Source organism: Mirounga leonina, unplaced genomic scaffold (assembly GCF_011800145.1).
Source record: "Mirounga leonina isolate KUSES-001 unplaced genomic scaffold, KU_Mleo_1.0 Mir_53, whole genome shotgun sequence".
NCBI classification, from domain to species: Eukaryota; Metazoa; Chordata; class Mammalia; order Carnivora; family Phocidae; genus Mirounga; species Mirounga leonina.
The window spans coordinates 22,557,116-22,580,834 of NW_023270807.1; the positions used below are offsets into that span (position 1 = coordinate 22,557,116).

Sequence of the window (23,719 nt, forward strand, 5' to 3'; positions counted from 1 at the left end):
TCTCTCTGTCAAATGAATAAATAAAATCTTTTAAAAAAAGAAAAAAGAAAATAAACTAGGGGCACCTGGGTGGCTCAGTCACTTAAGCATCTGCCTTCAGCTCGGGTCATGATCCCAGGGTCCTGGAATCCAGCCCCATGGCAGGTTCCCTGCTCAGCAGGGGGCCTGCTTCTCCTTCTCCCTCTGCCTGCCGCTCCCCCTGCCTGTGCTCTCTCTCTTTCTCTGTCAAATAAATAAATAAAACCTTAAAAAAAAAAAAAAGGAAACTAATCACAACATAAATATATAGTATGGCTAAACTACATCTAAGACAAGTATTATAGGTCTCTTGGTAGTAAAAGTAGACCCACAAGAAAAGCAGTTAATCAATTATCTCTGATATTCTAACCCCTAATATCTACAAAGTGATTACCAGGTAACATGCAAGGAAGGCTCTTGACATGATTCTGAGTATCTGTATTCTCTGTACAAACATCAAGAAATCATGTAATGAATGGAATTTTTAAAAAGGAAGTGAGTGAGTTCGTAATTAAAATTTTTAAAAAGAGAGGAGGCAAGACTCTTCCTTATAGAAAAATGCCAACTGAAAAAAGTTGAGACACAGTAGAGTTGGAATATTACCATTTTGTAACCATCATAGTAAAAATTGGTATCATCAGATTATACTTGCTATAGAGAAATAAGTTTCATGAAGAGCGTAATGTTTGCATGGTCTGAAAGTATACCCCCACAGATTACTTATTAGTTGTAAGGGGGAAAACTACATGGTGGTGATACTGGATAACACCTAGAGCAGATGATTAAAATTAAAATCCTTAATGAGGGGCAGTTAACCATCATGTGCTTCTAGATGCAATAATCTAAAACACTTCAACATCATTTACAGTGTTTTGTCTGGTAATGCAAAACTTGAATCTAACTGTAAGGAAACCTCTGACAAACCAAAATTGAAGAACATTTTATAAAATAATTGGTCGTTGGGGGCGCCTGGGGGGCTCAGTTGGTTAAGCGACTGCCTTCGGCTCAGGTCACGATCCTGGAGTCCGGGGATCGAGTCCCGCATCGGGCTCCCTGCTCAGCGGGGAGTCTCCTTCTCCCTCTGACCCTCCTCCCTCTCATGCTCTCTGTCTTTCATTCTCTCTCTCTCAAATAAATAAATAAAATCTTTTAAAAAAATAAAATAAAATAAAATAAAATAATTGGTCGTTGTACTTCAAAAATATTATCATGAAAGATAAAGGCTGAAAAACTCCAAATTAAAGAAAATTAGAGCAATGACAACTCAATGCATTATGTGATCCTGGACTAGACAACTGATAAAATGTGATAAGGACTGTAGATAGGGGGGAAAAGTATCATATAAATGTTAAATCTCCAGATTTTAATAATACTAATTCTTTGGACTGCATGTTTTTGTGTCCCCCAAAATTCATATGTTGAAACCCTGATTCCCAGTGGGATGGTATTTGGAAATGGACCTTTGGGAGGTAATAGGTCATGAGGGTGGAGCCCTCATGATGGGATTTGTGTCCTTATAAGAAAGACAAGAAGGCTTGCTTTTCTTTCTGCTCGCCATCATGCGAAGATAAAAGAAGACTGCAAACCAGGAAGACTGCCCTCACTGAGAACCAAGTCCGCTAGCATCTTGATATTGGACTTCCCAGCCTCCTGACTGCTAGTAATAAATGTTTGTTGTTTAAGCCACCTATTCTATAGTAAATTGTTATAGCAGCCCAAGCAGACTAAAACAAGTATTATGGTTATGTAAAAGAAAATTCTGATTCTTAGGAAATACACACTGAAAACATTAAGGTGTAAGGAGGCATGATAAATGCAACCTACTCTCTGATGATTTAGAAAAATATATATGTATCCTTATGTCTCTCTGTTAGTATAGAGAATATGATAAAACAAATGTTTTTTGTGCAATTTTTCTTTAAGTGTGAAACCATACAGAGATGTTTTGCTTCTGCTTAGGATTTTTCATTCTCCTTTAGCTTGTGTGAAGAGACATATTAAAAATGATTTAAATTCCTTCACAGTTGCTCTTCAATAAATGGATTTTGACAATTATTCTAACATGTACATTATCACAGAGGAAGTTAGATCTTAATACTTATGGTTGGCCAGCAAGACTGTTACAATTACATCTATACATATACTATTGCAACAAGACCAATTCCTTTAATGAATATAAAGCAGTTTTAATACTTTTGGTTGTCTATGGTGTTTTAAAAACTTGGGATGCCTGAGTGGCTCAGTCAGTTAAGTGTCTGTCCGTTTAAGTGTCTGCCTTTGGCTTCAGGTCATGATCCCAGGGTCCTGGGATCCAGCCCCCCCAACATCAGGCTCCTGAGAGGAGAGCCTGCTTCTCCCTCTCCCTCTGCCCCTCCTCCCCTTGTTTTCTCTCTCCTTTGCACTGCTCTCTCTCTCAAATAATCTATTTTTTAAAAAATTTTATTTATTTGAGAGAGAGAGAGAGAGAGCACGAGTGGGGAGGAGAGGGAGGAGGAGGGGAGGGAGAAGGAGAAGAGGGAGAAGCAGACTCCCCGCTGAGCAGGAAGCCCAACATGGGGCTCCATCCCAGAACCCTGGGATCATGACCTCAGCCGAAGCCAGACGCTTAACCAACTGAGCCACCCAGGTGCCCCTAAATAAATAATCTTTTTAAAAAACAACCTCTTGGGGCGCCTGGGTGGCTCAGTTGGTTAAGCGACTGCCTTCGGCTCAGGACATGATCCTGGAGTCCCGGGATCGAGTCCCGCATCGGGCTCCCTGCTCGGCGGGGAGCCTGCTTCTCCCTCTGACCCTCCTCCCTCTCATTCTCTCTGTCTCAAATAAATAAATAAAATCTTTAAAATAAAAAATAAAAAATAAAAAATAAAAAATAAAAAACAACCTCTTGGGCGCCTGGGTGGCTCAGTTGGTTAAGCGACTGCCTTCGGCTCAGGTCATGATCCTGGAGTCCCGGGATCGAGTCCCGCATCGGGCTCCCTGTTTGGCGGGGAGTCTGCTTCTCCCTCTGACCCTCCTCCCTCTCATGCTCTCTGTTTCTCATTCTCTCTCTCTCAAATAAATAAATAAAATCTTAAAAAAAAAAAAATAAAAAACAACCTCTTATGACACCCGACAAGCTGAACCTCAAAAGTTTTGTTCAGTGGCTTTACATGGAGAAATAATGTTACTACGGTGCAAATACAGTGAATGATGATCCTCCAAGTATTTCTAGAAAGGGGTTAGTAAGTTTTGCAAATTACTCAAAATGTGTAATAATGGCACCAAAAACTACTCTCCCCATTTTACTCATACAGGCAAATATATCATTGCCTGCAGGGGGAAAATGTCCATATTCTAAAGAAGTAATTATTACAGCTTGCTCTAATAAGAAAAGTGGCTTGTACTTCTGAACTAACCATAGAAATGAACCACCCTCATTTGTCCCCTCCAACAGGCTTCTTTTCCTTATGTGCAACACTTGTACAGAATTCCAGACCTGAGAGAAACAAAGAAAATGTACTTAGAGATCTATGGGCTCGTCATTTATACTCTTTCAGAAGCGAATGCTTTTTGTTCTGCTCCCATAACTCCCAGAAAATGATTATGTCAACTGGTTCCATATTATCCTAAGATCCATCTTCTTCCCTGAAGAATATTCTGTTTTGGAGTAAATGCCTATAAATCCATTTCTTTATTAGAAATTGTTGAAGAGGCTATTCCAGTTGCCAGGTCTTAAAACCAGAGCATTTAATCCAAACCAAATATGGTTCTTAATAACAGAATTGCATTGGATGTATTTGTGCTTTTACTAAAGCGTACTAAGATTTGGTGTTGTGTGTATATGAATTCTTTTGCCCAAGCTGAATGCCCCTTAAGTAAATTACAGGTTCATGCTACTTTTCCTTTTTTCAGATTTATGAAAATATTGGATAATAATTCTCATTGAGGGTTTGAGCCTTTCTGATGCATTTAATTTGCCTCTTGGTGGCATTCTCTTAGTCAAGAACCAGGTCTCCAGAATCTTAAATGCTGCTATGCAGCCAATGTTCAGACAGATGGTTCTATAAATAATCATTCAACACAAAAAGCAAGTCAATAGAAAACTGATGAAAACAAAACTAAAGTCAAAGCCTATACTTCTCTGTTACATGGTGAGTTGAAAGAATAATATCAACATAATGTCACTGATGTAGATCTAGAAATCTATTATGATGTTGCTTAGGACAAAGTCTAAGAACTAAATTTGAGGAGATATCAAGCCAGTGATGGACTCTCTTCACAATCTTAACTCATAAAGCAAAATAATGGATCCATGGCCCTAAAAAAAAATTTTCCTCAGTCACACAAAAAAACATTTCCCCATAGTTAAAAAGACTCCATTTTGAACCCTGAACCAAGCAGCAAACCACTCTACTTCTTCCAAATCTAACCAGTTTCCTACTATACACACTGGCCTTAATATCACCCATCCCAATCTCTTCTTAATTTCCTCAGATTGAGAGACTCCTAAGCTTTGTCTATGGTTTCTTCTTCTTTGCTACACCAAGCTAAATAAACCTGGCTTTGTGGTAACTATAGGCATGTCTCTAATATTCTATTAGTGGGTTTCACAGGATTTTCTTATGAACACATAGTCCCCCTACCCAGAAAAAAATTACTATTAATGTATAGGTAGTTTTCCTATTTCAGGCATGGCTTGGTGGTTTGACATGGTTCTGATATTATATATGTTGCATTTTTTAAAAATAGGAATTTAGAAATTTTGGCTAAACATTTTCAGTGGAGATAAAAACACTCTATAGTATAGAGTACATGCCAAAGCTTAACCATTTCATTTCCCAATCACTAGACATTTAAATGTTTTCCAATTTTTCTATTACAGACACGTCTATGATAAATAGTATTTTGCGTAAAGATTTTCCTACAGATTAAAATGTCCTCAGGATATAAAGCCTTGCAATGACAACTGAATTGAAGAGTGTGAGCATTTGGGGGCTCTAGCCATTTTATAAAGCTTGTTTTCCAGGAGTTTTACCCATTAATTCCTACCTGTAACTGGTCTCTCATTCTCAGTTTGCTTCTAGAATTCTCAAACTTAGGTAGAAAAGCAAATGAAATCATAAAGCACTTGCTGGAAATGCAGGAAATACCAAATATTAAGGATAATTACTATAGACATAAATACTCAGATGGTGGATTTGCATATAGACAGGCAAAAACAGGCATCTAAGATGTAAAAGAATTTTCCGGCTTAAAAGGTCCTTTTCAAAACTGTCGGTGTGAAAAAAAAGCGGGATTTTTTTGTAAGATAATAAAGTGAGAAAAACCACACAGGTGAACATGAGTGAACTATTTTATAGAGTGCTTTTTGACTGTGAACACTGAAAAAAGGTAAGCTATTTTAGTAAGGTACTATCTGAGAATATCCTTAAACAGCACGTTATTATCACTGGTCTAGGGCTTAGTGATAGTTAGCTAGGCCTTGGCTCCCTGTCATCTTGGGCCCCAGACTCTGTTGCTTCGCCAGTTTTCTTCAGGGCAACCTGGTGAGCGGAACTCTGGTCCTCAATTTTCCTTCTCAGGTGTATTAATATACGCTGTGGCTCAGAATGAAGCTAGGTGAGTAACATAAGGACACCTTGGATTTCTTATCACAAAATTCAACTAAGCCTCCACATTCCAGGCCCATTGCAAAAAAAAAAAAAAAAAAAGAGGGGCGCCTGGGTGGCTCAGATGGTTAAGCGTCTGCTTTCGACTCAGGTCATGATCCCGGGGTCTTGGGATCGAGTCCCACATCGGGCTCCCTGCTCCTTGGGAGCCTGCTTCTCCCTCTGCCTCTCTCTCTCTCTCTCTGACTCTCATGAATAAATAAATAAAACATTAAAAAAAAAAAAGGAAAGGAAAAGGACGATGAGAATTTAGCCCCCATCATCCGTATTTACGGCCAAAACCGATGTCGGTGAGCTTCGCTTCCACACCCATACAATATCCAATTCCAAACCCCCCACCACAACCTCGTTATGGCCCTGCACTGTGAAACAGACCCTAGCTGGCCCACGGCTCTGCAAAGCTGCAGCTGACGTCAGCGTGGCAAAACGCATGCGCCAAACCTTGGAGTCCTTTTCCTCTCTTTTCCGCCGAAGCCGGACCGGCTCAGGAACGAGCAGAACTACAACTCCCAGCATCCTGCGCGGCCCGGGGAAGGCAGGCCGGGACTGCGAGAAAGAGGCTCCGGGGGATAGCGGGCCAGAGCCGGCTTCTCCTTTTGAAGGGGTTTCACACCTCTTTCCGCCCGCGGCGTCGGTGGCGTCGGCGGCGTCGGCGCTCACGCAGGGGCGGGTCACGGCGGCGCGAAGCGGTGCTGGGCGGGAAGGGAAGTCGTGGCGGCGGCGGCGGCGGCGGAGGCGGCGGCAGCGGGGGCAGCGGCGACGGCGGCGGCGGCGGGGGCCGCAGGAGCGGTGGTGCTGTCAGTTAGGCCGTCGGAGAAATGGGAGACCCGGGGTCGGAGGTGAGTGGTCGAGCGTTGGGCCGCGGCATTCTCAGCCGAGCCGGGGAGGGCTTTGTGTTTTTTGTCGAGTGTGAGGCCTGGTGCGCGGCGGGGCCATAGCCTCCGCGTCTCGGGCCGAGCCCAGCGTTCGGGCCTGGTGCGGGTCTGAACGAGGAACCAGCGGTAACAATGGCCGCCCGGCCGCCCCCGGCCCCCTGCGCCGGCCCCGGAGGTCGCTGTTGCGGCTGCTCTGGCCGTGAGAGCGACATTTTGAGACAGGCTCGCTCTTCGGCGGTGTGCGTGCATCCCTCCTCCTGGAGGAGATTGGGGAATTCGCAGGGGCTGGTAAGTCGTTTTCGGCGTCCGCTCCCTCTGGCTCCGTGTCTGCAGAGCCATAAGCCGACTCCATCGAGTCCTGTTCTTGGTCGGATTTGCATGCAGTTGTGCTCAGTTCGGTTTTCCCGAGAGCTCGCTGTGTTACAGAGCTCTTCCTTTTTCGTTGCTTTTGGGACAAATCTCCTCCTCCAAGTATGTGGCTGTATATAGATAAGCATGTTCTGCCTTATCTTTATAGATAATAGAGTCTGTCCCTCCAGCCGGGCCTGAGGCATCTGAGGCAACAACGGATGAAAACGAAGATGACATTCAGTTTGTGAGTGTAAGTAGCAACGATATTCGGGTTTTTCCCAGAATCCCAAACCTATGCGTGGTAAGCCATTATGTGATGATACCTCACCTGTCCCGTTCGTCATTCAGCAGCGAGGTATGAATGCCTCGCAGGTACTAGACACTGGGGAGCATGGCGTAGGATTAGGACATTTCCCGAAGGGGGGGTCTCTGAGCACCTGCGGTGGCCACCACAAAGACTGCCCGAAAGGACATGTTGCGCATTGAATCACGCTTCTCGTGCCTTCATGAGCGCCATTTTATACTTCATCTAGGCCAAGTTCTGGTCTTTTAGAGTGTGTGTGGAAGCAGGGCAAGGGCGTCCTTTCAGAGATGACCTGCAGGTTAGAGGGAAGGGTCGGCTGATGATGAGGAAGGAGGTAGAAAACAAGAAGGGTTGCAAGAACTCGAAATCTGAGCGTTCTGTAGCTTCATAACGTGAAGGCAAATAGCTTGAAGACTTCACCAACCTCTGAGATCGTCATGTTACAGCATAGTGCAAGAGTTGATGTTCATAATGAAGATCCCTGCATCACCAGGAGCACACATGGTTTTCAGACTTCCTTCCCTTTGGGACAGTGGTCTCTGAGCATTAGGAGGTGTAAATGTGCAGGTTCCTGGGCCTCACTCCACACCGACTGAATCAGAATCTGCAGGTGGGACCCAGGAATCTTCACTTTGGAACAAATGAAAGGAAATAGGAATCTGTGAACCATGCTTTGTAAAGCCTTGGTTTAGGGGGGAGCGGGTTATGATGTATTTGGGGATGGTTTTCACCCAAAACTGTAAAGTTTTGCAAAGGCTCTGTTTAAAGTGGTATCTTAGCCAGCTAAAAACTTCTCCAAACCAGTGATTAGTTGAGGTTTGCTGTTAAAGGTGTATAATTTTTCTTTAATAGATTGTCGGATGTGTATTTGTGTTCATTGATTTGGGGCACTTTGTTAAGCTAGTTATTAAATGATATCCTTTACATACCCCAACAAGGGGCCGTTGTGGTGATCTATTGTTGTTCTGTGGTTTAATGGGTTTATTTAGGAGTCTTTCACAAGATTTTTTGTGTGTGTGTGTGGGAGCTTTCTTCACCATTGCCAGTGCGTATTGTGCTTTGTCCTTTTATTTCAATTCCAGTATAGTTAACATATACTGTTACATTAGCTTCAGGTGTTCTCTGTCCTCATTTTAACTTAGAAGGATTTCCGGGATGGGGGTGAATCGAATTGTATCCTGCCCCTTCTTCACGGTGGACTAAAGTATGTTGGTAATGGGATTTCATGTTCCTTAGGACAAATATTTCAGGTTTCTGAATATTGGTATATTTGGAGAATATTTACCTTGATATTTTGTGCAAATAAAAGAATGACATACTTTATAAACTATGGGCCTTGCTTTGAGAATCACAGATGGAATTAATAAAAAGATTTGAAACCTTTTTTTGGTACTTGTGGAGTGAAAAATTATAGTATAACTTGGATTAACAAGCTTAATAAGGTATTAAGCTGAAGTTTAAAATATTCTTAAGTTTTAAATAGTCTTTTAAATTTTAAATGTAGAGAATCTGTGTATCTTTGCCTGAAGAATAAAAAATATACAATCAGTGCATTGTGTATTCATCTCGATCCAACATCTTCTGTTTATCCCTAGGGGTTGGCAAAGGAAGGTTCAAAGTTCTGAAAGTGCAAATGAAGAATTTTATGTAATAAGTGCAATTACAGTAGTAGAAGAAACCTATTAAAAACATTTCTTGTACATTTTTAGTGATAACACTTAAATGATAATTAATGAAACCTTAATTCTGTTTCAAAATAAATTCAGAGACAGAGCCTTCTGCTTCTTTCTGTAAACTAATACTTGACTCCTTCAGGTAATGCTTATGCAGTAAAGGTAACAAACTGTTCTTTGCTTAAGATTTCTTCAGATACAAAAAGGACATTATGGTGTTGCTTCTTGATTTACTCAGGTTTGAATTTCTTAGTTCACTCTCACTAATCTAATTTTCCCATCTTTAATCCACATGGTGGCACAGCAGTCTTTATGTGGTTTGCAAAATATATAGTATCTGGAACCAAACAGCATGCTGAAGGGAAGGAATAATAAGGATGTGGAGGTGCAAAAATGAGTTCTTTCATTTAAATTTTTTTTTTTTTTTTTGAAATGTACATACAGAGAACTGTACTGTTTGTAACTTTGTGATCTCAAATGAGAAGTTACCGTAACAAAAACTTCAAGATTTTGCTCTCATTTTCTCTTAAGTAGTATAGGTGTGTCTCCACCCACCCCCTGCCCCGCACCCCACTATTGGAAAGTAGAAATTTTTGAAACCTCTGAAAACTTTCTTAAACTAAGATGGCATAAAGTGAAGAAGCAATTACCATTAATTTATATGGAAAATTTTTTAGCATTTCCAGACCAAAAAAATAACCCCTTTTAGGCTTTTTTGATACCTTAGGACACATCTTGCTAACGGATGCACAGAATAAATCAAGATACGGTACAGGTGCTTGCAGATAACTCAAAGCTGTAGCAGTGAGATGCTGAGTTCAGTTCCCAGGGAAGGAGCTTGCTTGGCTGTGCTACTCTTGCTGCTTGGGGTGCATGTTGGGGTGCAACAAGACAAACACTGTACAGTAGTTTGGCTTTAAAAAAATTTTTTTTTTTGTATAAGCTCAAATCCTCTTCATATTTCCTTCAGTTAGTGAAAATGGGTACTAATGTAGGTTTTTTGTTAAAGTGAAGTGATGTGAATGCAAGCTTTCCAAGAGTGAGAATACCTCTCTGATCCCTTATTCAGCCACCATCTTTCTGTCTTTGAAACTGCAGATACTTTAGTTAATTTACTCCCAGAAAACTTATTTTAGCTAAGAGCTGATGACATTTTCACAGTGCTGCTTTAGATACAAAGATATAAAAACTGCTGAGACAACGTATTGTAATTTCAGTAATAACACATGAGATTTAGGTTTCAGCCAAGGTTATTGGTATTATGTGAAATCATTGAGCATGTAGAAATAGTGAAGAAAATCAAGGTGTAATTTCATAAATAACTTCAGAAGCACGTAGGTGGAAGGATAATACTTTAACTACAGTAGAAAGGGGTGATGGGCAAAAATATCAAGGTATCTTTTGGCTGGGTGTCTTGGGCCTGTAATTAGGTCAATAAATAAAAATAATGTTGGAACTCATGATATGCAAAGTCCTGAAGGAAGTACTCTAGAACTACAAAGATGAATTGGAAATATATCCTACCTATAAGTGTCCATATTTCAATGTGGGAGATAAAATAGGTGATGAGAACTGTGTAAATAGTTCTAGTAGAGGGACGCCTTGGTGGCTCAGTCGGTTAATCAACTGCCTTTGGCTCAGGTCGTGATCCCAGAGTCCTGGGATCGAGTCCTGCATCAGGCTCCTTGCTTGGGGGGGAGCCTGCTTCTCCCTCTGCTGCTCCCCCTGCTTGCGCGCGTGCTCTCTCTCTGAATAAAATCTTAAAAAAAAAAAAAGTTCTAGTAGAAAGTAGTTCTTTTATAAAAAGTACATGGTGTTATTTTTAAAAAAGGCAGACTTTTTGGCATAAATAACATTTAGTATTTGTATTTAAAAGCGCATTTTGAAAAGAAATAAGGAAAGCATCAAAATGGGAAAAGCAGAGAGGATTATGTGTAGTTCTGGAGGATAAAAATTTTTTAAGTAGAAGAGAAAGGGTGGGCCGGATAGTGTAGATCTTGAGCTGTGGCCTAAATTTGAACTTAAAGTAGTCAGTTGGGAACCATTCGAAATTTTTGAACTGGGTAGGACTACAGAAGTAAAGTAAACTATATCCCTAACTTCTATATGTGGAAATATATAAAAAAAACATGTATTATATATAAGGTTTTATTTATTTAATTTTTTTTTTAAAGATTTTATTTATTTATTTGACAGCAAGAGAGGGAACACAAGCAGGGGAGTGGAAGAGGGAGAAGCAGGCTTCCCGCTGAGCAGGTAGCCCCATGTGGGACTCGACCCCAGGACCCTGGGATCATGACCTGAGCAGAAGGCAGATGTTTAACGACTGAGCCACCCAGGCGCCCCTATATTTAAGGTTTTAGATTAGAGTTGTGCATCTATGCTCAAATCCATATTCTTTGTTTTAGACTGGGGTAAACTACATTTCTTATAGACCATATCGTAGTGTATTGACATCCACTTACACTTGACCGTTGAGCAACATGGGTTTGAATTACATGGGTCCACTTGTATGCAGATAAGATTTTTTACAGTACTTTAAATGTATTTCCCTTATGATTTCCATAATACTTTGTTTAGCTTTATTGTAAGAATATGGTATATAATATATACAACATACAAAATATGTATTAACTGTTACTGGTGAGACTTCCAGTCAAGAGTAGGCTTTTAGTAGTTACATTTTGGGGGAGTCAAAAGTTACATGTAGATTTTCAATTCTGTGTGGTGGGAGGGAGGGTCAGAGCCCATAACCCTCATGTTCTGAAAGGTCAACTGTAGTAGTAGGTAATTGGTGTCTGGCTTTGTATGAGAATCATTTTTCTGACAGGAGTGAAAGCTTTTTGTGTCATTAGAAAAAAATTTTTTTTAACTTAGAATATTAATTCAGCTGTGTTCCTAAACTATTTTGCTTGTGCCTGTGCTCCTAGCCCTAATTATGTGGCCTTGGGGAGTAGAATCCCTTGATTTTGTTATTGGTACAAAACGGATGAGAAGAATGATGGTTTACTGGTTGATGGATGGAGCAAATTCAAATAAAATACCTTTAGTTGGAGGACTACATGGATTTATACTTGTTAAGAACATAAGCAGTCATTATAAACATTTTAAGAAACCATGTTTGACATTTATATAATAAACATTTTTGGGGGGAATTAATAACTTACTTTTTGGTTAGTGTTATGAGTTATTCAGAGTTGGGGACAAAGCAGTAAGTCCATTTTCTCTTATTGAAGGAATACAAAGTATCTCAAAAACTTAGGTAATAAGGCATTGATTTAAAAATAGTATGTAGGGGGGTGCCTGGGTGGCTCAGTCGTTAAGCGTCTGCCTTCAGCTCAGGTCATGATCCCAGGGTCCTGGGATCGAGCCCCGAGTTGGGCTCCCTGCTCAGCGGGAAGCCTGCTTTTCCCTCTTCCACTCCCCCTGCTTGTGTTCCTGCTCTCGCTGTCTCTCTCTGTCAAATAAATAAAATCTTAAAAAAAAAAAAATGAATAGTATGTAGGGTTTCCTGGCTGGCTCAATTAGTAGAGCATGCGACTCTTGATCTTGGGGGTGTGAGTTCAAGCCCCATGTTGGATATAGGGATTACTTAAAAATAAAATTAAAAAAAAAAATTGTTTTTTTAAGATCTTATTTATTTATTTGACAGAGTGCACAAGTAGGGGGAGCTGCAGGTAGATGGAGTGGGAGAAGCAGGCTCCCTGCAGAGCCCGATGTGATGTGGAGCTGGGCAGGATCCTGGGATCATGATCTGAGCTGAAGGCAGACACTTAACCCACTGAGCCACCCAGGCGCGCCCCTCCCCCCCAAATAGTAGTATGTATACTTTGTACTTAGCCTCAGAATTATAATGACCACACAGCCAGTTACATATTTAGAGAACCAGGTGTAGCTCACTTAGTTTTCTCATTTGTTAAATGGAATAATAGTAATAATTCACTATTTCACCTTGTAAAGTAATTAGGGATTAAATGAAATAATATATATGAAAAGTTCAGCACAGTGCCTGTATAGAGCCCATACAGCAATGACAAATGTTATTGATTAGTAGTAAAATAAATGGAATACTAAAATGTTTTGATTCTTTAAGTCATTATGGTAAAACTTTTCCCGTATCCAGTGTGAAAATTAGCTTAAGTGTAGAGTGTTTGCTTCTGAGTAATATTTTCCTTTGGGATACTTCTCTTTTTAACCCAGCCTCTGCCTTTTTGGTGGTCTCAAATATGTGTCTTCATCTTCTACCACTCTTTCACTTATAAGTTCACAATTATTTGTTGAGTGAATGAGTAAGTATTTTAAATGACTCTTGCTTTTTCTCATTTTTGGTTTTTCTATCTTGGTTCTTTTTATTCTTTTAATTAGTGTGAGTAATGAAGTTACTTTTCAGTAGTTCAGAAATGGTTTCATATTAGTCTAATGGTTGACCCCAGTAGTAAATTTCTAATAGTCTTCTCTCATCATTCCCTGCTCTTGTCCTTTCTACTATTTCTGCAGCTATTTTTAAATCCCATCTGTGACCATTTTCCTTATTCTGGTTTTTTGTTTTGGAGGGGTTTTCTTGTTTGTTTGTTTTTCCCCATTCTACTTTTTGCTTTATATTCTATTACCTTCTTTCATCTCCCTTTTTTCCCTATCTGTTCATGGAAGCTTTTTCTGCCCCACCTCTGTGTATTTCTGATAACCTGAGACTTTCTTGGTGTGCTGTTTCTATGGACGTACATTTCTTGAAGAGACAAAATGTAACGTGATTATATGAACAGGAGACGCTATCACATTTTTACTTCTTCTACTTTCTTTTTGTGTTTTTTGTTTGTTTTAATTCTTATTTATTTATTTGACACAGAGAGAGAGAGAGAGACAGCTAGAGAGGGAACACAAGCAGGGGGAGTGGGGGAGGGAGAAGCAGGCTCCTGGCTGAGCAGGGAGCCTGATGCAGGGCTCGATCCCAGGACCCTGGGATCATGACCTGAGCCGAAGGCAGATGCTTAACGTCTGAGCCACCCAGGCACTCCTCTACTTTCTTTTTGGATTGAATGTATGATGTTTCCCATAGCAGTGGTAGATTTTAGTCTTAAGGTAGGTGGTTCATCTCTGTTGATCGTAATTGGAAACTACTCTTTCCCTCTTTTCCTCTTTTTTAATCCTCCACTTTTACAGCTCATGCAAAAATCTTAATTATTTATTACATGATCCCTGCCCAGAAGTTCTGCTCTCTAGTTTTATTTTAGTGGCTAGATAAAACCTGTCTGAAAGGATAGCAGTTTTCTGCATGGGGAGAAGTTGTAGCCTAAGAGAGAAACAAGTTATGTTTGAGACTGGATGCCTCTTCTCAGGAAGAGGATCTTTAACTAGATCTTAGCTTCTGTCTCCTGACTCTATTCTTTTTCTGTTAGTTTTTACACTAAATATATCACTTTGGTTTGCCAACAGTCAGCTTTCTGCATCTTAAGAAATCTTTCCCTCAGGGCGCCTGGGTGGCTCAGTTGGTTAAGCGACTGCCTTCGGCTCAGGTCATGATCCTGGAGTCCCTGGATCGAGTCCCGCATCGGGCTCTCTGCTCGGCGGGGAGTCTGCTTCTCCCTCTGACCCTCCTTCCTCTCATGCTCTCTGTCTCTCATTCTCTCTGTCTCAGGTAAATAAATAAAATCTTTAAAAAAAAAAAAAAAAAGAAATCTTTCCCTCAGCTGAATTCGCCTCCTTTGTTCCTTACTCTTGTTCTCAACATACTAGATTTTTAAAAATAATATTCTTTACTCATGGCTTTTACTGCCTCTTTTTCTTTTTTTAAGATTTTATTTTTAAATAATCTCTACATGCAGTGTGGGCCCGAACTCACAACCCCAAGATGAGGTTGCATGCTCTGCTGACTAAGCCAGCCAGGTGCCCCTACTGCTTCATTTTCTACTTAATTTTTTTAGAGCGTAGCTTCTGTATGCTTGCTACTTTATTAAAAGTTGCTCTCAGGCATTTTAAAAATCTTGTTGCCAAATTCAGTGGCAGTTTTTTTGGTTGTCAGCATTTTGGGCCACATTAGCATTGACAGCTTTTTGTTGAGGTTTTCTCTAGCTTCTTTGAATTTATGCATTCCCGATTCTTCTCCAGTCCCTGATTACCTGCTTAGCAGTTCTTCCTGAGTCCTAAAATTCTGGCATTTTCTCGAGAACCTTCTTAAATCTCTTCTTTCTCCTCTTTGCTTTCTTTGTTGGCTCTGTCACAGTTTCAGTTTAGTCTTTTAGGGGAGCAACTCCCAAATCTGTTTATCTAGCTATGTTCATACATCCAGATTACAGCCCTGGATTTCCAGCTATCTGCCAGTTACTTTTGGGTACCACTGGTACATCAGCCCATTATGTCTAAAAGAATGTCAGCTTCCTGTTTCTGTATTCCAGATTTATACTAAATGGCATTAGTATCCTTCCAGTTGCCCAAGGGTGAAACTTTAAGGACTTTTTTGATTCCTTGTTATTGCTGGGGTTTTGTTTTGTTTGGGGGGGAGGTGTGTTTTTTTATAGCCAATCTTTTTTTTTCTCATTCTACCCATGTATTCTCTTGTATGTGTACCACAACATATTCTCTTTGCCATTATTTTAGTTTTGTATTATTGGACTGATTGATTATCCTGCTTTCCCCATTTTCCATACTTGTCTGTGTGATTAATCTATTTAAAGCACAGCTCTCATGTTTTTCCTGTCTTTGTATTTATTGATTCCCTTTTGCCTGTAGAATAAAATCTAGGCATTTAGGCCTAGCATTCAAGGCCTGGTCTGTGATGCAGTCAGAATGGTTCCAAAGAGGATGAAGAATCAGGTTTGATGTTTGACTATAGGAGTGGGAGATAAAGCTGAGCTGTTAGTCAAAGAACTGCATGTTTTTGAGCTTGGTTATCTAACATAATTAATACTCATCCCATCTAAAAAGCATTGAATCATACTATCTGCTATCTGTGTCCTTGTAGCAGTGTTCCTTTATTATTAATAATCTTTTCCTCAAAAAAATCAACATTGTCATAATATTCTACCGAGGTTTAAACTCTTAGATCTTATCGTTTCTTATGCATGTATCTGAATATTTTTCTGTTTGTTCTCATTACTTTCTGCCACCCATAGGCTTCTTCTTTAGAGGAATTTTTGCCAATCCCAACCAAAAATGGGATGTTTTAAATGACTAGTTTAGTTTGAATAACTATAAATGATTTGTTAATTTGCTCAATTCTTTCATAGGAAGGACCATTAAGACCTGTTCTTGAATACATTGATCTGGTCAGCAGTGATGATGAAGAACCTAGCACCTCTCATAGTGATGTAAGTACATTATATTTGATTTGCATTTCTTCCACTTCTGTGATTTAAAAGACATTGCCTAAAGAGAGTTATCAAGTCAATGATCGCTGTTTTTAGGAGCTATAGTATTTTAGAGAATGGCCCGTTTCTGTAGAATGAACCACAAAGGTGTCCAGTGAGTCCTGGCCCAAAATATCTCCTACTTCCAGTTTTGTTTCTTTACTTTCAGTGAGGATGTGAAAGGATAACACAACACAGGAAAGTTCTAAGCCTTGAAGATGGTATCTGATAAAAGGAAAATGGAATAAAAACTGCAAGCTGCTTGGCTCCTTGTGCCCTTCTCCCCTTCTCCTTTCCTGTCTCTCCTCAGGTGCCATGTATAACTGGATCCTTTTCTTCCAGAACCACCTGGCCACAGAAAGTTTGTTTTACCTTGGAAGGAAGGATATGTGAAGATCCTTTAGGAAATGGAATGTGGAAAAGGGTTTAGGTGGCGTAGTATTTCAGTCATCATTCCTTTTAACCTTGTTTATCCCTCACATATTTAAAGTTTTTTTTCCTCTTACCTGTGATTTTTTTAGTTGTGGGTTTGACCCTTAAACTAATACTTCCCTTACTCTGAGAATCAAACTAGCTGAGCCCTTTGTAGCAATCTTGTCTTTCATTTGTCTTAGCCCAAATTTCTGTTAATGGGCTATTTTCTTGATGGGTTGAGAACTCCTGGCTCTTGTTCAAGGTGGCCAGAAAACTTCTTTCTCTATGATACAGGGGATTGAGACTTGGACTTGGAATCAGTATACGTAGGTTTTAGTCTGAGCTTTACTCCTTATTAATTCTGTGATTTCGGACAAATTAGGAAGCCTTTAACCTTAGTTTCTTTATCAAATAAGAGTAATACCTACCTCACAGGGTTGTTGTGAGGACAAAATGAGGTAAAAAATACATAATGTAAGCTCCTTGGAAACTACGAACAATAAAGTAGGACTATGCAACTGGAAGGTTTTGTTATGCATGGAGACTGAACAGGAGAAAATTTTAAAGGGACTTAAAAGTGACTCTGCAGTGGGGACTTTTAGAAATATTTTTTGTTCTCAGTGGAACTTTTCCCAAGTTCTCTGTACCATTTTTAGCCTCTACTTGTTGACTTACATACATTGAATGGGATTTTTTTAATCACCAGTAGTCTCACCACCTCTTCTTATCCTAGCATGGGACCAAGCAGCAGGCCAGGATGGCAGCACTTGAACTGGGCTTGTTTTCACTCTCTTTTTTCACAGACAGAGTGCCACATTAATGGCCATAGTTGGTATTGGGTTTTTGGGTAGTGAAGCTTGTGGATTTGACTTCTCTGACCCCCTTGCTGATCTGTAGTGGATTGCATCTTTCATTGTTGTTATAATAATTTAAAAAATTGAGTTCTACTTACTGGACATGCATCTCTGCACTTGAAAGTTAACATATTAAAAGCATTTTTTTTTCTTCCTTGGTTTTCTTGTTCATGTGGATAACCCAGAGAATGCCTGAGTCTAAGGTGCCATCCTCTGAGAATCATCGCCCAGAAATGTGCTCTAGCTGCAGTGTTCCTCTTCCCATTGGAGACAGCAGCTCCTCCTCTGGGAGTTGCACCAGCAGTCCACAAAGGATAGTTTCTCAACCTTCTTCTGTTGAGAACCCATTGGAGAACCAGAAAAATGATCAAAATAATTCAGATATTAAGATCTCTGAGACAGAGACACTTAAACCATCACAAAATTATCAGACTCAGCCTTCATCTCCAGTTCTGGTCCCCCAAGAATCTTTGGCCTCTTCAGAGGTCAAGGAGGATTTACCTGTAGAGTCTTCTTCAGTTTCACAGCATGGACAGGATGCCATCCTTTATCTTCAGACACAAGTGGCTGAGATGTCCCGAGTGATCCGTGATCTGCAGTCTAGGAGCTGTTTTAGATTTCATCATTCTAGGCCAAGTGAGAACTCCTCAGTGCCATGGGATATCTCCACCTCCAAGGATGAAAATTTATCCACAGTTGATGAAGAAGCTGACTGCAAATCCCCCTCAGCTGATGACAAAGGGCAGCCAACTGACCCCAGTCAGTCTAGTTTCACAGGTCTTTTGAAAAGAATGGAACAGAGAGGTGTTATAAAGAGAGTAACATTACAGTCTGAAGCAGAATCGTGTGAAGGGAAGCCTGATTATGTGACCTCTAAGAAACGTTTGGTTCCTCCATTGCATCCTCTTCTGAGAATTGCCACCACTGAGGTTTTTAAAGACCCTGCTGATTGCCATCCTTCTTCCTTCATGGGGCACAGGGTATATCCTGTGGCCAAGGATACCTCTCCTTTCCAACCAAATCCACCAGCTGAGGGCCCTATTGTAGAAGCATTAGAGCACAGCAAAAGAGGAAGCACAACATCTCCTCTAGATTCTACCTCAAAAGAAATGGAGGTCATGGGTTGTAGATTCTACCATGCAGCTTCCATTGCAGCCCGAGCTGCTAGCTACATGGCCTATATGACTCAATATCAGCGTAAACTCTGGGAAGATATGGAGGATCTGGTTCATGATCCAGAGTTTGATCGTGGAAAAGCAAGATGTATAATATCTGATGGTATGGATGCAGGCCTTTGGCAGCTTTGTACTACTAGGGACATAATGGATTCTGTAGTCAGAGTTATGGCAATGGCAATTGACTACAGAAGACAAGCCTGGCTCCGCCTTACATCTCTCACTAAGAAAACCCAGGAGAAGATATCACACTTGCCCTTTGATGGTACTTCCCTCTTTGGACAAGATGTGAATGCTGTTGTTGCAGAAGAAAACAGTATTAAAGAAAATGACTATAGAGACCACAACAAATACTATAACCAACATCGATACTTTTATAGTCATGATCAGAAAGCACATTATCACAATAGGGGGTATTCCAAAGGAGATTGGTACAAACCTCGAAACCACCCCTATAGATACAGAAAAAAGGGAGAATCCCCCGAACGCCATGGGTACAAGAATTAATAGCCTGTTTGCGTTCAGCAGCATAGTCATCCAAGATCCTAACTATTTTACTTGCTATTCCCCACTCAAACAGGATCTACAGGTAGGAGGTCACCTCAGAAACTGATGCATGTCTGGAATTATCACAGCTAACATTTAAATTCTAGACTTTTCAAATGAAGTATATAATAAAGAGACTCATGTTTTATTGGCCAAGTGAGCAGTAGAGACTTTCATCTAAGTTGGGTTGGACAAAGGTTTACCCATTATTTCTGGTCCAGAATAAGTTCAGAGGAGGGTACTCAGGAATCTGAATCCTCTTGTGATTAAAGAAAAATACAAAGATTTGTTCCTCAGGAAAATCTTACTGGTAAACTGAGGACTGGCCGATTTGGGGTCTGGAAATAACCTACTATTAGATCTTTGTTTACTAATACCAGAGGCAGATCCTTCGTTTTTAGGTCATCAGTGCTTCCTTGTTCAGGCGTCAGCTTGTCAGATCTTCACAAAATGACAAGTCTGTTGTACTCTGTTTATGTCAGGATGATCAACTTATCAAGAGTCCATCCTACTCTCAAGCTCTCTCAGACTTCAGAATCAACCATGAAGCTGTATGTCAAGAACTGGAATACAAATAAAATTTTGCCAAATCCAGTTTGCTTCCAGTGGGATGGCTAGATGTTACAGGTCTACTGTGGACACCAGCTGGAAAAAGACTTTCCTACCTGTAACATCTCTAGAAATTTTCACAGTAACTATCTATCGAGACTGATGGCTACCGTGTCATTACCACTCAGAGCTACATGTGAGAGAATTCTTTGTTACCATCACGCCTAAGTCTCCATCCTATCAAGCTCTCAGATGTAAAGAAGCTGTGAGACCCAGTCATGGTGTTCTCTCAGGATATTCTGGGCCTTTCACCAAGATGACCTCCTTAAACAAACCTACCTTCTAATCAATTAACTTTTTTGAGCTTGATAATTCATCACTCTAAACACAAAAAAGATATGTACATTAGTGCCCTGGATATAAAGGATGTTATACCATCCAGGCATGCAAATCTGAACTCTATAAGAGAATTCCAAACATGCCTGACAATCTGGTCCTCTTACTGAAATAAAGAAAGAGGGATGCCATCAAACTAGATGATACTGAGAATCCTTAAGTGTTAAGAGTCTTACTGTGGATGTCATAAAGAGAACATCTCACACAGCTCTGTTTCTGGATATCTATGTAAATGATGATATCCATTAGAGATTTCTTAAAAGTCTGAAATCAAGACTTCAACAACATGTTCTTGGTTTACTGGTCCCTTAATCTAGTCAGACTCTTATCACGAGAGACGACTTATCATTTTGCTCCCAGTTGGTTCCATTAATAGTTCTTCACAGTTCTGGAACTGGCAGCAGATACCTCAATTGTATATCCCACAGTATCTTTTTAATCTCAAGGCAGTGGCTGTACAGTATACCAGCCCTTAGATCCTCGTTTTCGCAGCATGACTTCAAAAATGGAGGAAGTGTCAAGTTTGAGGGGTCTGAATACATCACCTAATATTATTTGCTTGGCAGCCAAAAAAAAGTTTTTTTTATCAACAGACTTAAAATTTTGTAACTTGATTTGTCAAACATCTTCATTTATTTCATCTGCTTGATCAAAATATCTTGGGTCTACTGTTAGTGGAATATAACACTGTTTTAGGGTTCGTGTGGTTTCTGTTTCTTGCCATAGTTCTTGCACAGTGGTGATTGACATTTTCCCTAGTGCCCCACTTTTTGATGGTTGAAGCTCATTCCCCCTCCATTGTAACTATCTTCACCCTTTTTACTACTTTTCTTTCTCTCCCTATTTGTGCTAGAGGTTGAAGACGCAAGCATCCCTACTTAGAAGAAGCTATTTTATTTTGTCAGATAATTTCAGAGTACTATATTGGTCCTCTTTTTAGATTAAGCCTAAACAACAGGCTTGATATAGGAAATCGTCTTGCAAGCAAATTTGGTCAAGTCCTATCTAGAGTTAGCATTTACCTTTATTTTTGTATATTTTCCACAGTGTTTTACTTCTGCCTTTTTTAGGTCCATGTCATTGATGTAGAAACTCTTCCAAATTAAACTCTAGAAGAGCATTGATTAACTACCTTTAACAAGGGCCTAAAAAAATCATAGATTTTTAGAGTTTACAGTATATATCACATCAGTCAAGCAGTCTCATGTGCCCTTGACATGGCACTGTAGGTTTTTTGTTTTTTGTTTTTTTAAGATTTTATTTATTTATTTGACAGAGAGAGACATTGAGAGAGGGAACACAAGCAGGGAGAGTGGGAGAGGGAGAAGCAGGCTTCCCACGGAGCAGGGAGCCTGATGCGGGGCTCGATCCCAGGACCCTGGGATCATGACCTGAGCCGAAGGCAGCCGCTTAACGACTGAGCCACCCAGGCGCCCCGGCACTGTAGGTTTTTTATGAAAGGAATAGTCACAGGTGAACTTACTGGAGAGATGAGACCTTGGAACTGTTCTATGTGGCTGCACAGTTGTTCCCAATTAGCCAAGGCTACTTCAGTCTGTTCCGTTCCCACTTTTCCATTTCTCCCCTTTCTTTCCCTGAATTAGATACTGGGTTACAAATGTGTTGATTTTTGAGGTACTCTTATTTCCCAAAATCTAAACCAAAGTAAATGATGCTTGAAGATGTGATTCTCTGAAACTGCAATGGCATTTCCACTTAACATGCTCCTTTTAAGTTTTTTGTTTTGAATTGTGGTCAGAAAAAAGACAACATAAAATTCACCACCTTAACCATTTTTTTTTTTTTTAAAGATTTTATTTATTTATTTGAGAGAGAGAGAGAATGAGAGACAGAGAGCATGAGATGGAGGAGGGTCAGAGGGAGAAGCAGACTCCCTGATGAGCAGGGAGCCCAATGCGGAACTCGATCCCGGGACTCCAGGATCATGACCTGAGCTGAAGGCAGTCGCTTAACCAACTGAGCCACCCAGGCGCCCCACCTTAACCATTTTTAAGTGCACAGTTCACTAGTGTTTGCTGTGTTTACATTGTGTAGCTCCTCCTTAAATATTTATAAAACAGCATTGCTATTCTCTTCCTCTTGTGTTATTTATGTTGCTCAGTATTAAAGTAACATTACTTTACCACTCTCTCACTGATAAGCGCAAACATCTCCAGAAAATTTTCCTAAAAGTGGAAAGATATTGCGGAATCATCGAATTGTTGATCAAGTAGATAACTTCTGAAAGGGATTTGTTGAGTGGGGACTGTCTCAGAATGCAGTAGAATGGGAACAGCTTTTAGCTATAGATGAGTTGGTCTCTTGATTGCAGAAGAAACAATATCCTTAATCTGTTTATTTTAAAATCTTTCTCTGGTATACTTGGATGATGATGGTGTTAAAAAGGGGACTTGATCTAGGGAGACAACCCCTAAAGCATATGGAATTCAAAATTAGATATTAAGTTTTCATACTGTGCCTGCCACAGGAAGCTCCATTAGGTAAACCTTGGATGTTTAAATATCTCTAGATTTTCTAGGAAGCTTTGGGATAATTGCAAATTTAATGATTTGGTATTCTCAGTGGGGATGCGTCTAATGATCCTTTTTCTTCAAAATGTTATTTCTCCACTAGACATGAAATGCATGTGAAGACAATATGATTTCTTGCAGTTATTGTGTACAGAGAAACTGTTTCCATTGTTATATGAAGTGCCTTTTTAAATTTCACCCTATTGTTTAAAACTTAACATTTTGATGTCTTGCATATGTTGCTGGTGATATTTATGTGAGTCTGTACAGTGATATTTTTTAATCTTGTAGTTTATTCATCATCTGTACAATTGCACTAAATGTACTCTCCTTCTGAATGTTAATTTGTTTTCTTTATAGCACTGTTAATCCATTTCAGAAGGTTGTAGAGTATGCCCCTCCCCCTTTATTTAAATAACTTCAGAGTAGTTCTTTTTAGTTATTAGTGATTGGCTCAGTTTCCTGAGCATTAAGGCAGCTTTGTTTTCTATCCGCACGTTCTAGGTTTTCGGATTGAGTCATTTGTCTCATAACTAACCTTGTTCTAAGCCATGGTAACACAACTTATATTTGATAAGTGGATGTGTTTACTTGGTAAGAAGAAACAAGAATATTAGGAAAAGCAGTAAATTTGCTGACACTTTATCCTTCCTTTTTAGACAGTGAGACAGTTTCCTTATCAGTGTAATTGCATTTAAACTTTTTTTTTTTTTTTAACTGCGTGGCAGCTTCTTTATAATTCCATTTATTTACTTAGCCCTCAAGATAACATTTTGAGGGGAACATAAACTCTTTCAGGATACTTGGATACTATTTAGTATATTACATTAGTACTATACTAACAATTTACTGAATGATACCTAAGTGACCTGATTGATAATGTCCTTAAGGGCCCAATACATCAGGATAACCTCTCAGGTACTAAAAATGAGGAGGTTGGAATAGACACAATCCAGAATCCCTTCTAGTTATAAAATTGGATACAGAGTTAAATGACACATTCACTATTCTTGAGGATATAATTTAGTGGGATTCTGATGAA

The 23,719-nt window shown here is 39.9% G+C and overlaps 1 protein-coding gene across 4 annotated transcripts in view; it reads left to right on the plus strand.

The window, feature by feature from the left end:
* Positions 1 to 6,372: 6,372 nt before the first annotated feature.
* ZNF451 (zinc finger protein 451) overlaps positions 6,373 to 23,719 on the plus strand; it is a 97,502-nt gene continuing 80,155 nt past the window's right edge. For 2 of the 4 annotated variants that reach the window (XM_034991311.1, XM_034991313.1), the window contains exons 1-3: positions 6,381 to 6,505; positions 7,059 to 7,142; positions 16,093 to 16,173. In XM_034991311.1, the coding sequence (XP_034847202.1) occupies positions 6,485 to 6,505; positions 7,059 to 7,142; positions 16,093 to 16,173 (186 nt within the window). In that variant the 5' untranslated portion in view covers positions 6,381 to 6,484. Of the gene's footprint in view, positions 6,506 to 7,058; positions 7,143 to 16,092; positions 16,174 to 17,665; positions 21,288 to 23,719 lie in introns of those variants that run through there. The other 2 variants (XM_034991314.1, XM_034991312.1) reach the window with 2 other exon arrangements.